Here is a 14,786-nt window from a genome sequence, read left to right as displayed (position 1 = left end):
CACCATAGCCAAACTGTGGAAAGAGCCAAGATGTCCATCGACAGATGAATGGATAAAGAAGAAGTGGTATATATATACAATGGAATATTATGCAGCCATCAAAAGGAATGAGATCTTGCCATCTTCAACGACGTGGATGGAACTGGAGGGTATTATGTTGAGTGAAATAAGTCAAACAGAGAAAGACATGTATCATATGATCTCACTGATATAAGGAATTCTTAATCTCAGGAAACAAACTGAGGGTTGCTGGAGTGGGGGGTGGGGTGGGAAGGATGGGGTGACTGGGTGATAGACACTGGGGAGGGTATGTGCTCTGGTAAGCGCTGTGAATTGTGCAAGACTGTTGAATCTCAGATCTGTACCTCTGAAACAAATAATGCAATATATGTTAAGAAAAAAAAAAAAAGAAGAAGAAGAAGGTAGCGGGAAGGGAAGAATGAAGCGGGGGAAATCGGAGGGGTAGACGAACCATGAGAGACGATGGACTCTGAAAAACAAACAGGGTTCTAGAGGGGAGGAGGGTGGGAGGATGGGTTAGCCTGGTGGTGGGTATTGAGGAGGGCACATTCTGCGTGGAGCACTGGGTGTTATGCACAAACAATGAATCATGGAACACTTCATCTAAAACTAATGATGTAATGTATGTGGATTAACATAAGAATAGAAAAAAATTGAAAAAAAAGAAAGAAAAACAGGAAGACAAAAATTTATATATACGTTTCTTCATCACTTTTTGTTTTCTATAGAGATGTATGGGTTGATAGGTACTTGTAGATGCAATTAGGACTCGTTAACTTTGGAAAGAGGGAATGTAGAGACAACGGAAACATTTTGTATTTTAGTTTACAATCTCTGAAATGTTTAAAAATTCTCAAAGAATATATTACTTTACAGTTTCTTATAAAGTTAAGTATGTCTACTCTATAATGCGAAAACAGTCCTAAACTTTAACTCAATGAAAGTGCAGGTCCACAGAAAAAATTGTCTGAAAATATTTGTGATATCTTTACTCCTAACAGCGTAAATTGGAAACAAGCTAAATGTGCATCACTAGAAAATTAAATTTCAAAAATACAATGTAGTTATGCAATAGTATAATGCTAAGGAGTAAAAAGAAGATGAACTACTAATACACGGAATAACATTGGTAAATCTCAAAAATACACTAAGCAAAGATAATCAGAGACAACAAAATGGATATTTTATAATTCCATTATTATGAGATTCAAAAAAAAAAAAACTAAACTAAACTATAAACTATTGTGATAGATACTAAATAGTGGTTGCCTAGTGATGTTGAGCACTTTTTCATGTGTCTATTGGCCATTTGGATGTCTTCTTTGGAGAAATGTCTGTTCACGTCTTCTGCCCATTTCTTGATTGGATCATCTGTTCTTTGGGTGTTGAGTTTGGTAAGTTCTTTATAGATTTTGGATACTAGCCCTTTATCTGATATGTCATTTGCAAATATCTTCTCCCGTTCTGTCGGTTGTCTTTTGGTTTTGTTGAATGTTTCTTTTGCTGTGCAAAAGCTTTTTATCTCAATGAAGTCCCAATAGTTCATTTTTGCCCTTGCTTCCCTTGCCTTTGGCGATGTTTCTAGGAAGAAGTTGCTGTGGCTCAGGTCAAAGAGGTTGCTGCCTGTGTTCTCCTTTAGGATTTTGATGGACTCCTGTCTCACATTGAGGTCTTTCAACCATTTGGAGTCTATTTTTGTGTGTGGTGTAAGGAAATGGTCCAGTTTCATTCTTCTGCATGTGGCTATCCAATTTTCCCAACACCATTTGTTGAAGAGACTGTCTTTTTTCCATTGGACATTCTTTCCTGCTTTGTCAAAAATGAGTTGACCATAGAGTTGAGGGTCCATTTCTGGGCTCTCTGTTCTTTTCCATTGATCTATGTGTCTGTTTTTGTGCCAGTACCATGCTGTCTTGATGATGACAGCTTTGTAATAGAGCTGGAAGTCCGGAATTGTGATGCTGCCAGCTTTGCTTTTTTTTTTTTTAACATTCCTCTGGCTATTCGGGCTCTTTTCTGGTTCCATACAAATTTTAGGATTATTTGTTCCATTTCTTTGAAAAAAGTTGATGGTATTTTGATGGGGATTGCATTAAATGTGTAGATTGCTCTAGGTAGCATTGACATCTATCTTCACAATATTTGTTCTTCCAATCCATGAGCATGGACCATTTTTCCATTTCTTTGTGTCTTCTTCAATTTCTTTCATGAGTATTTTATAGTTTTCTGAGTACAGATTCTTTGCTTCTTTGGTTAGATTTATTCCTAGGTACATTATGGTTTTGGGTGCAACTGTAAATGAGATTGACTCCTTAATTTCTCTTTCTTCTGTCTTGCTGTTGGTGTATAGGAATGCCACTGATTTATGTGTATTGATTTTATATCCTGCCACTTTACTGAATTCCTGTATGACTTCTAGCAGTTTTGGGGTGGAGTCTTTTGGGTTTTTCACATAAAATATCATGTCACCGCAAAGAGTGACAGTTTGACTTCTTCTTTGCTGGTTTGGTTGCCTTTTATTTCTTTTTGTTGTCTGATTGCTGTGGCTAGGACTTCTAATACTGTGTTGAATAGCAGTGGTGATAGTGGACATCCCTGCTGTGTTCCTGACCTTAGGGGGAAAGCCCTCAGTTTTTCCCCATTGAGAATGATATTCACTGTGGGTTTTTCATAGATGGCTTTTATGATATTGAGGTATGCAACCTTTATCCCTATACTCTGAAGAGCTTTGATCAAGAAAAGATGCTGCACTTTGTCAAATGCCTTTTCTGCATCTATTGACAGGATCATTTGGTTCTTGTTCTTTCTTTTATTAATGTATTGTATCACATTGATTGATTTCTTGATGTTGAACTAACCTTGCAGCCCGGGAAAATCCCACTTGGTTGTGGCGAATAATCCTTTTAATGTACTAGTGGATCCTATTGGCTAGTATTTTGGTGAGAATTTTTGCATCCATGTTCATCAAGGATATTGGCCTGTAGTTCTCCTTTTTGATGGGGCCTTTGTCTGGTTTGGGGATCAAGGTAATGGTGGCCTCATAAAACGAGTTTGGAAGTTTTCCTTCCATTTCTATTTTTTGGAACAGTTTCTGAAGAATAGGTTAATTCTTCTTGAAATGTTTGGTGGAATTCCCCTGGGAGGCCATCTCGCCCTGGGCTTTTGTTTGTTTGATTTTTGATGACTGCTTCAATTTCCTTAGTGGTTATAGGTCTGTTCAGGTTTTCTATTTCTTCCTGGTTCAGTTTTGGTAGTTTATTCATCTCTAGGAATGCATCCATTTCTTCCAGATTATCTAATTTGCTGGCATATAGTTGCTCATAATATGTTCTTATAATCGTTTGTATTTCTTTGGTATTGGTTGTGATCTCTCCTCTTTCATTCATGAATTTATTTATTTGGGTCCTTTCTCTTTTCTTTTTGAGAAGTCTGGCCAGGGGTTTATCAATCTTATTAATTCTTTCAAAGAACCAGCTCCTAGTTTTGTTGAATTGTTCTACTGTTCTTTTGGTTTCTATTTCATTGATTTCTGCCCTGATCTTTATTATTTCTTTTCTCCTGCTGGGTTTAGGCTTTATTTGCTATTCTTTTTCCAGCTCCTTTAGGTGTAGGGTTATGTTGTGTACTTGAGACCTTTCTTGTTTCTTGAGAAAGGCTTGTATTGCTAGATACTTTCCTCTTAGGACTGCCTTTGCTGCATCCCAAAGATTTTGAACAGTTGTGTTTTCATTTTCATTTGTTTCCATGAATTTTTTAATTTTTCTTTAATTTCCTGGTTGACCCATTTATTCTTTAGTAGGATGCTCCTTAGCCTCCATGTATTTGAGTTCTTTCCGACTTTACTCTTGTGATTGAGTTCTAGTTTCAAAGCACTGTGGTCTGAAAATATGCAGGGAATGATCCCAATCTTTTGGTACTGGTTGAGACCTGATTTGTAACCAGAAAAGACCCCATCAAAAAGGAGAACTACAGACCAATATCCTTGATGAACACAGATGCAAAAATTCTCACCAAAATACTAGCCAATAGGATCCAACAGTACATTAAAGGGATTATTCACCATGACCAAGTGGGATTTTCCCAGGGTGCAAGGTTAGTTCAACATCCCCAAATCAATCAATGTGATACAATACGTTAAAAAAAAAAGAACAAGGACCATATGATCCTCTCAATAGATGCAGAAAAAGCATTTGACAAAGTACAGCATCGTTTCTTGATCAAAACTCTTCAGAATATAGGGATAGAGGTTGCATACCTCAATATCATAAAAGCCATCTGTGAAAAACCCACAGTGAATATCATTCTCAATGGGGAAAAACTGAGGGCTTTCCCCCTAAGGTCAGGAACACAGCAGGGATGTCCACTATCACCACTGCTATTCAACATAGTATTAGAAGTCCTAGCCACAGCAATCAGACAAAAAAAGAAATAAAAGGCATGTGATCTATTCTGGAGAATGTTCCATGGGCACTAGAGAAGAATGTGTATTCTGTTGCTTTGGGATGGAATGTTCTGAATATATCTGTGAAGTCCATTGGTCCAGTGTGTCATTTAAAGTCTTTATTTCCTTGTTGATCTTTTGCTTAGATGATCTGTCCATTTCAGTGAGGGGGGTGTCAAAGTCCCCAAATATTATTGTATTGTTGTCGATGTGTTTCTTTGCTTTTGTTATTAATTGGCTTATATAATTGGCTGCTCCCATGTTAGGGGCATAGATATTATTTACAATTGTTAGATCTTCTTGTTGGATAGATCCTTTAAGTAGGATATAGTGTCCTTCCTCCTCTCTTATTAGTCTTTGGTTTAAAATCTAATTTGTCTGATATAAGGATTGCCACCCCAGCTTTCTTTTGGTGTCCATTAACATGGTAAATGGTTTTCCACCCCTTCACTTTCAATTTGGGGGTGTCTTTGGGTCTAAAATGAGTCTCTTGCAGACAGCATATCGATGGGTCTTGTTTTTTAATCCAGTCTGATAGCCTGTGTCTTTTGGTTGGGGCATTGAGCCCATTTATATTCAGGGTAACGATTGAAAGATATGAATTTAGTGCCATTGTATTGCCTATGAGGTGGCTGTTACTGTATATTGTCTCTGTTCCTTTCTGGTCTATGTTACTTTTAGGCTCTCTCTTTGCTTAGAGGACCCCTTTCAATATTTCTTGTAGGGCTGGTTTCATGTTTGCAAATTCCCTTAGTTTCTGTTTGTCGTGGAAACTTTTTATCGCTCCTTCTATTTTCAATGACACCCTAGCTGGATATAGTATTCTTGGCTGCATATTTTTCTCATTTAGTGCTCTCAATATATCATGCCAGTCCTTTCTGGCCTGCCAGGTCTCTGTGGATATGTCTGTTGCCAATCTAATGTTTCTACCACTTTAGGTTACAAACCTCTTGTCCCAAGCTGCTTTCAGGATTTTCTCTTTGTCTATGAGACTCGTAAGTTTTACTATTAGATGTTGGGGTGTTGATCTATTTTTATTGATTTTGAGGGGGTTTCTCTGTGCCTCCTGGATTTTGATCGCTGTTTCCTTCCCCAAATTAGGGAAGTTCTCTGGTATAATTTGCTCCAATATACCTTCTGCCCCTCTCTCTTTCTTCTTCTTCTGGGATCCCAATTATTCTTATATTGTTTCATCTTATGGTATCACTTATCTCTCGAATTCTGACCTTGTGATCCAGTAGTTGTTTATCTCTCTTTTTCTCAGCTTCTTTATTTTCCATCATTTTGTCTTCTATATCACTAATTCTCTCTTCTGCCTCATTTAACCTAGCAGTTAGAGCCTCCATTTTTTATTGCACCTCATTAATAGCCTTTTTGATTTCGACTTGGTTAGATTTAGTTCTTTTATTTCTCCAGAAAGGGTTTCTCTAATATCTTCCATGCTTTTTTCAAGCCCAGCTAGTACCTTTAAAATCATCATTCTGAACTCTAGTTCTGACATCTTACTAATGTCCATATTGATTAGGTCCCTGACAGTCAGTACTGCCTCTTGTTCTTTTTTTTGAGGTGATTTTTTCCATCTTGTCATTTTGTCCAGAGGAGAATAGATGAATGAGAGAACAAAATACTAACAGGGTAACAACGACCCCAGAAAAATATACACTAAACGAAGAAGAAAAGACCTGAAACTGGGGGGAAAGAAAGGGAAAGAAAAAAAAGTTTTTTTAAAAATTAAGAAATTAAAAAAAAAAAAAACAGAATATGATCAAATATGATTAAATATGATCAGGCTGGTGCATAGATCAGTGCCACACACTAGATTTTGGGTGTATTTTGGTCTGTTAGAAGAAAGTGCCTCCCAAAATTTTAAAGAAAGAAAAACTTATATATGTACAAAAATAAGGGTAAATATGATGAAGGGATGGAATATGACTGTAAAGATGAAAATTATAAAGGATTTTATAAAAGGAATTGCTAAGAAGTTGGTTGAAAAAAGAAAGAAGAGGATTTAAAAAAAAAGGGAGAGAATGTGTTCAGGCAGAAGACTAGAACAAAGCCATACACTAGAAATTTAGGGTATATTTTGGTCTGTTAGAAGAAACTGTATCCCAAAATTTTAAAGAGAAAACAACTTATATATATATACCAAAAATAAGGTTAACTACTATGAAGGGATAGAATATGACTCTAAAAATGAAAAATAAAAAAGATTTTTAAAAAAAGGGATTGATAAGATGTTGGTTGAAAAAGGAAAAAAGAAAAAAAAGAAAATTAAAAAAATTTGCCATGAAAGACTAAAGAATCAGGGGGGTAAAGGAGATGAATTCTATGTGTTGTATTTCCCTAGTGCTAGAGTTCTGCCATTTTCAATGATCACTAAACTTGGTCTTGGCTGGCTGTTCCTGCTGATCTTCTGGGGAAGGGGCCTGTTGCCGTGGTTCTCAGATGTCTTTGCTGGAGGCGGAATTGCCCCGTCCTTGCCCGGCCGGGCTAAGTAATCTGCTTGGGTTTGCTCTTGGGAGCTTTTTTTCCCTGCAAGCTTTCCATACAGCTTTGGAGGACGAGAGTGAGAATGGCGGCATCCCAGTCTCCACCCGGAGGAGCCAAGAGCTCAAGGCCCCACTCCTCAGTGCGCCCCCAGAGAAAAGCAGTCACTCCCATCTTCCCGGTCTCTGGCCTTACTCCATGCTCACTGTTTCTATCTCTGGCACACAACCCCGTTTGGAGTCTTCAAACCCAGCAGATTCCTGGGGGAGGAAGGAGAGTCTTCCCGGATCTGCTGCTTGTTCGGTCCCTACTTCCAGAAAGTGGTTGCTTTTCTGTTCAGAGAGTTGCTGCTATTATTTTCTTCAATCTCCTGTTGCATTCCTAGGTGTTCAGAATGGTTTGATCCCTATCTAGCTGAATTCCTGGGACCAGACGAAATTTAGACCTCCTACTCCTCCGCCCATCTTGCTCCTCCCTAGGCAAAAGTAAATTCTTAGCAAAAATATGCAAAACATAAAAGATATGAGTGTTGAAAAAGTAAAAATATGATAGACGATAGCACTAGTCAAATAACTATAATATATAAGAATGATCTAAATTTATCCAAAAAGAATAACCAAATAAGAATTATACAGAAAAATTGTAAACAGATACTTTTTTTTACTGAGAAAAATAACTTTTTGTGATCGAATTATAGTTATGTTTCTGCATAGAATTGCACATGATGACTTTAAGACAAAAATTATTACTAGAATTAAAGGACACTTTATAATGGTAAGAGGGTCAATCCATCACGAAGGTATAACAGTTATAAACATATACAAACTTAACAAGAGCCTCAAAATGAAGTAAAAGCTGACATAATTGAAGAAAGAAATAGACAACTCAACAATAGTGGGAGACTTCAACTGCCTAATTTAAATAATGGATGAAACAACTAGACAGAAGATAGACAAGTAAACAGTTTTGAAAACATGATACACCAAAGAAACAAGTATATGATATTTCACTAAGAATAGAAAACACATTTTTCTCAAGTGCATATGGAACATTCTCTATAATAAAGCACATATTATGCCATAAATAAGTTTCAATACATTTGAATAGTGTTGAAATCACAAAAAGTATCTTCTTTGACTACAATGTTAAAAATAGAAATCGATAACCAAAGAAAATTTGGGAAATTTTCAAATATGTGAACTTTAAACACAATCCTAAATAAATAATGGGTCAAAAAAGAAATCACAAGGGAAATGAGAAAATACTTTGAGATGAATAAAAACAAAAAGACAACACAACTAGACACATAAATTTAGTAAAATCAATGGTCAGAGGGAAATATGTAGTTATCTATGCCTATATGAAATAAAAGAACTTTGGTCACATCCTAAGAAAAAGGGCAAACTAAATCCAAAGATAAAGAAAAATATTAGGATATAAATCCTCACAAAATACTAGCCAAATCCAACAGCATAAAAAAAAAAAAAGGATTATGCACCATATCGAAATGAGATTTATCCTAGAAATGTTCCGACATGTGAAAAATCAATGAATGCGATATACCAATTAACAGAATAAAGGGAAGAAACCACACAAGCATTTCAATAGATGCAGAAAAAGTATTTGACAAAATTCAATCCCATTTATGGTAAAAACACACAACAAAATAGGAATAGAGAGAAGCGTCTTCAACAGGATAAAGAACCTTTGTGAAAAATCCCCAGCAAACATCACACTTTATGGTAAAAAAATAAAAGTTTCCCCCTAAGGTCAGGAAAAAGACAAGTATATCTATACTTTGCCACTTCTTTTCAATACTGTTCTGGAGATTCTAGCCACAGTAAGTAGACAAAAAAATGAAATAAAAAGAATCAAAAAGATGCTTTTTGATTGGAAATAAAATTAACAAAAGTGCAAGACTTCTTCACTAAAATCTACAAAACATTGTCAAAAAAAATTAATGCCTAAGTAAATACAGAGGTACCCTGTATGAGTATTCTGGAAGACATAATCTTGTAAAGATGCTCAAATCCCTAAAATTGGTCCACAGATTCAATGTAATTCCTATCAAATTCCAACAGCCTTTTTTTTCCCCCCAGAAATTGTCAAACTGATCCTAAAATTCACATGGAAGTGCAAGAGACTCAGATTAGACAAAAAGAACAGTGTTGTAGAAATCATACTTCTAGTTTTAAAAATTACTACAAAGCTATAATACACAGTATGGTACTGGCATAAGAATGGACCTGTAGATCAATGGAGTAGAACTGAGATTCATCAAATAAACCCATATTTATGGTCTGTTGATTTTTACAAGGGTGCCAAGACTATTCAATGAGAAAAAAAAAAAAGGCCCTTTTTCAACAGATGGTACTAGGGCAACTGGGGATATACATGTAAAAGAATGAATTTTGACTCCTACCATAAATCATATACAAGAATTAACTCAAAATGCATCCTAAACTTAAATGCAGGAGCTAATACTATAAAAACTCTTGGAAGAAAACAGAGGTGTAAATATTTGTGACCTTGGATTAGGCAATAGTTTCTTTGATGTTACATCAACGGAACAAGCAATTTTAAAAATTAGATCAACTGGCTTCATCTAATAAAATTTTTTTGTCCTACGAAGGACATTATCAAGAAGATGAAAATACAACCCCTACCATGGGTGAAAACATTTGCAAATCGTGTATTTGGTACAGATCTCGTTTCTGAAATACATAAAGAATTCCTACAACTCAAGGATTTAAAAAAAAAAAAAAGACAACCCAGTTTTAAAATGGCAAAAGATTTAAACAAACATTTCTCCAAAGATAAAAAGGCCAGTATGCACATATAAAGATCTTCCCATGATTAGTCATTAGAGAAATGCAAATCAAAACCACAATGAAATGTCACTTCACGCCCAGTAACAATGGCTACCATAATTTAAAAAAAACAAAAACAAAAAAGCAAACAAGAAACAGAATATAACAAGCCCTGACAAGGGTGTGGAAAAACTGGAATCCTCATATACTGCCGTTTGGAATGTAAAATACCGCAGCTGCTATAGAAAAAAATTTGGCAATTACTCAGAAAGTTAAACATCAAGTTACCAAATGACCCAGCAAGTCCAGTCCTAAGTGTATACCCAACAGAAATAAAAACAGATGCCCATAAAAGCTTGTATTCAAACACTCATAAGAACATAATTCATAATAGCCCCAAAGTGGAAACCCAAATATCCATCTAGTGATGAATGTATAAACAATACGTGGAATATTCATACAATGTAATGTTATTCAGCCATAAAACGGAACCCTGACAAAATTCTAGTTTAATAAAAGACAGACACACAAAGACAAGTATTTCACAAATCCATTCATATGGAATGTCCAGAATGGTGTCCCATCCGGCCTCCCCACCCCCCACTGGCCAAATAAATCCTAGTTGTGAGGGCATTTCTGTTACCTCTGAAATCTTGAGATAAATACTGAAAGAAACGGCATCAGAGCTTATGCTGAGCGATGGCACCGTATGCGCCCCAGAAAGCTGTCAGGCTGCGCCTCACGGCGCCCCAAGAGCCTGCAGGTACCCTCAGAGTAACGCGACTGCTCGCAGCTGTAGTCCATTGAAGGCAGGGCGCAGGCGCTGCCGGGAGGTCCGCCCACAATTTGTCCAGGAAGTTGTGGGGCTGAAATGCCCTCGTGCAGAGCTTTGCGCTTGTGCGTCTCCGCCACGACCTGGTGGGGGCGGGCTGTGATTGAAGGGGTCCCTGAGCAGGAGCTGCCGGTGGCCAAATACGCAGTGGGGGAAGACCTGGCCGCCCGGTGGGACCGCAGGTCGACGGCAAAGTAAAGGACTCCTTGAGGAGCAGTAGGCCTTCACGATAAACATGGAGGTGCCAGCCACCAGGGACTCTTTGAAGATGTGACCCTCCTTCCTGTTGAGGAACCTGTAGAGGCCGCCAACCACTTCCCCCGGTCCCCGGAGCTCCACAGGTTGGATGGGCTCCCTGCGCCGGTGCCAGCTGTCTGTGCGCTGCGCTAAAGGTGGTGCCACGCCATGGCGTGATCCGGATGGCATCCTTGTACGGCGTCACGTCGCAGATGTCAAAAGACACGCCTCCTCGCACATTCTCCTGGCATAGCAGCCCTTCTGGAATCCCACCACCATGGTATCCTTGATTTCGTTGAGGTACTGTACCGTCCTGGCGATGTTGAAGATGTTGGGCCGGTGCCATCCGCCCCTGAGCACCAGATCTTGCGGGTGTAGGCCAGTCTAGGCCAGGTTCCACTCATACTTTTCGGCCCCACAGTGGCCTGCTGCTTCAATTACTTGCGGGCCCACACCTCGCCCTGGTCGCTGTCCTCTGCCAGGTGGTCGTGGAAGGGCCACACCTTCACGTACAGCAGATTGTGCTGGTTTGGGGATTTGGACAGGCAGAGCACCTTTGACTCTGGGTCGGATTTCTTGATAGGGATGCCAGTGTAGACCTCCTCCGGGTTCTTCAGGCAGGTCTCCTGGTGCAGCTCACTGGCACCGGCGATTGTGTGCTTCCAGGATCCACTGCTCAGTGATGCACGGCTCTGTGGGGTCCGACTTGGCTGGCCAGCTGCCTCGGCCCCTCCACCAGCTTGGCTAGGTCTGCAGTGTTCTTAGCCTCCCCCGTGAAAGTGATGACAAACCGTACACTGAACTTCATCACCTGCGTGTTGTGGGTGTCCTCCAGGGTGGTGATGGTACCAGTTTTCAGCAGGAATTAGTCAACGCACACTAGACCTATGATATTCCCAACAAGGTACATAGGTTTGTGGTTGCCAGGGGCTGGGGGGAGGGGGAATAGGGAGTGTCTGCTAATGGTATAGGGCTTCTTTTAGGGGTTATGAAAGTATTCTAGAATTAAATAATGTTGATAGTTACTACACAACCTTTTGATTATACTGAAAACACTGAATTGTGCACTTTAAAGAGGTGAATTTTATGATATGTGAATATAGGTTTTTAAAAAGTTAAACAATATTACCCAGAACAGCGTTTAGTAAGCTGCATGCTGTGTAAATCTCTGCTTCAAATGAGTCTGATTGGACAATCCAGTCCTTTTCATAGTATCTATGATATCTCAAGGGAAATTTGTAACTTTAAATAATGATATTAGAAAAGAAAAGATCTAAAAACTAGTGATCTAAGCATCCAGATTAAGAATATGTGAAAAAAGGGCGCCTGGGTGGCTCAGTTGGTTAAGCGACTGCCTTTGGCTCAGGTCATGATCCTGGAGTCCCAGGATCGAGTTCCGCATCGGGCTCCCTGCTCAGCAGGGAGTCTGCTTCTCCCTCTGACCCTCCCCTCTCTCATGTGCTCTCTCTCTCTCTCATTCTCTCTCTTTCAAATAAAAAAAAAATCTTAAAAAAAAAAAAAATGTGAAAAAACAAACCCAAAGAAAGTAGAAGGAAGAGAAGGTGTAATATCTGAAATTAATAAAATAGAAAACAGACCAACAACTACAAAACACTCTAGAGATAGTTAAAAAGATCAGAAATTACCACTTTGAAGAGTTTAGCACAGATGAACACATCTGGCAAAATTGATCAAGACAAAGAAGACACAAATACAATATTATGAATATAAAGGAGGAATAACTGAATGTAGAGAGAAAAGTAAAAGATATTAGTAGTGTTGTATCAGTATATTTAAAATTTAACCAAATGAAAAAATTCTTAAAAGAAAAAATTATAACTTGCCAATAGTGAATTAAGAATAAACAGAAAGCCTAACTAGTCCTATAACCAATAAATAATTAATATCAATAGTTTGTGTCTCTAAAAATTAGGACATAAGTTCAGGTAAACATTCAAGAAAATTAATTAAAATATTATTTTTTTCAGAGAATAGAAAATGAAGAAACATTTCCCCAATCCAACTGTGAAGTCATAAATACCTTGCTAACAAAAGCAGATTAAAACAAGGTAAGTAAAAAAACTTAGGGACCAATGTTACTCTAGAGCATAGATGCAAAAATCCTAAACAAATGACTATTCAATCAAATCCGGCAATATATGAAAAGAAAATTAAAAAAATAAATTTGTCCCATGAATGAAATTTTAACAATTGAAAATCTATGCAACTCATTGAATTTAAAAATTAAAGAAGAAAAACTTAATCACAGAAAAATTTCAATAGATGTAGGAAAAGCATTCATAAAATTCAATACATATTCATAATTTATAGTATGTTATAGAGATAACCTCAAAAATACCATCACATTTAATGGTGAAACATTAAAAGTCTCATTTTAAAAATCAGGAACAAGAAGATAAATGTGCATATTTTTATTGCTTCATTTAATAAGGTTCTGAAGGATCTAGACTAAGCAATAGAAGAGGGAAAGTGATAAAATTATAATGGGAAGAAAGTAAAAATCAAACCTCATTATTTTCAGATGATCTGACTTATTAGTGAATTAATAAGACAGCTAAAATTGTAATATGAGATTAAAAGTATAAAAATATATATGTATAGTATCAGCATGTTTATATATAATGTACAAAACTAAATGTGATTTGGGAGAGGTGAGAAAACTCAGGGTTCTATTTCTTAATGTGGGTCATGAGTGCACAGATAATCAATTTTATCAGCATTCTTTATACTTTACATATATGTTACAGGTATTTTTAATGTACAAAATATTTCCTATTACAACAAAGAAGGCACTAATCTGTAAAAAAAAAAAAAAATAGCACAGCCTCTGCCTGTTGTATGGAATACAAGAAATAGAAAAACTAATGCAGTATCAGTATCATAATTCAAATAAATACGTGATACTGCCATGAAATGCAGTTTTGTACTTAATGAAAATATTGCCTAAAAATCACAACATTACAGGTGGTAAGTTTGTAAAAAGGTACTGTTAATTTTAATAGAAATTATTATCCCGGAGCTAACCATTTGTAAACATGAGTCATCTGAAAATACTGTTGGTCAGCGTGTTTAATATCTGAATGTGACTTGTCAGAAAAATTTGGAAACGTTTAATAATTTGTTTTATTATTTATTTCAGCTGAGAGCACAGAATAAATCCAATTCTGTATGTTTATTTATAGTATAATAATTTTAATATGACCATAGTAGTTTCATGATGACTGACACAACATAAGGAAAGGATTTATTTTTGATGTTAAGAAAAGTATTGTGGCGAATGTCATCTGGTGGAAGTTAATAAATAAGACCTCACACTGTGTTCTTATGATATTAATGACAGACTTAATGACAAATATTTTCAAAGGTTGGTACATAATTAGGTTCAGTACATCATCCAGCAAAGATTGCTTTGGGCTTAAAAGTTTGAAATCTGCCAAGACATAGCAATAAACACTGAGGTCTGATAGATATCTGTAGTGTGAACGTAGACATCTCAATGCTTTATTTGAGAGCTGAATGTTCTCTGTAGTGGTTGGTTGATTTACACACAGAATGGGGAGCTTAATAATGGTATGATGCCAAAGAGATAGAAGTGAATTTTAATCCGTAATCAGTATTTATGCCAGCATTCCAAATATTAGTTCTAATGTCATTTAAATACAAATATTCTAAACTTACTAAGCAAATACCAAAAGACAGTTGATTAACGTATTATTTTACAATTCATATGCAGGTACAGAAATAATCTATATCATAGAACACTCAGATTCCATCAAATAATGTGGTATGTGGTTATATTTGTGTATATCTCTGCATTGCATAGACTAAAGACAGGTGGCCTGCCTTTCTTAATACGATTAACTTTTTACTGATGTACCACATATAGGAGTTTTTGCTTGCAAATCAGTGTAGACTGGTCAGTTTCTGTTGAAATTCA

At 36.9% G+C, this 14,786-nt stretch overlaps 1 protein-coding gene and 1 pseudogene across 1 annotated transcript in view; both read right to left on the bottom strand.

Moving 5' to 3' along the window:
• Positions 1–9,240, bottom strand: part of CCDC178 (coiled-coil domain containing 178) — a 398,973-nt gene extending 389,733 nt beyond the window's left edge. Inside the window, exon 1 of the mRNA XM_044921257.1 lies at positions 9,180–9,240. Within this exon, the coding sequence (XP_044777192.1) occupies positions 9,180–9,240 (61 nt within the window). The remainder of the gene's footprint in view (positions 1–9,179) is intronic.
• A 1,199-nt stretch (positions 9,241–10,439) lies between these two features.
• On the bottom strand, positions 10,440–11,738 carry LOC110576953 (annotated as a pseudogene).
• Positions 11,739–14,786: the final 3,048 nt, after the last annotated feature.

This window comes from Neomonachus schauinslandi, chromosome 14 (genome assembly GCF_002201575.2).
Source record: "Neomonachus schauinslandi chromosome 14, ASM220157v2, whole genome shotgun sequence".
NCBI classification, from domain to species: Eukaryota; Metazoa; Chordata; class Mammalia; order Carnivora; family Phocidae; genus Neomonachus; species Neomonachus schauinslandi.
This window is presented reverse-complemented; position numbering and strand designations above follow the sequence as displayed.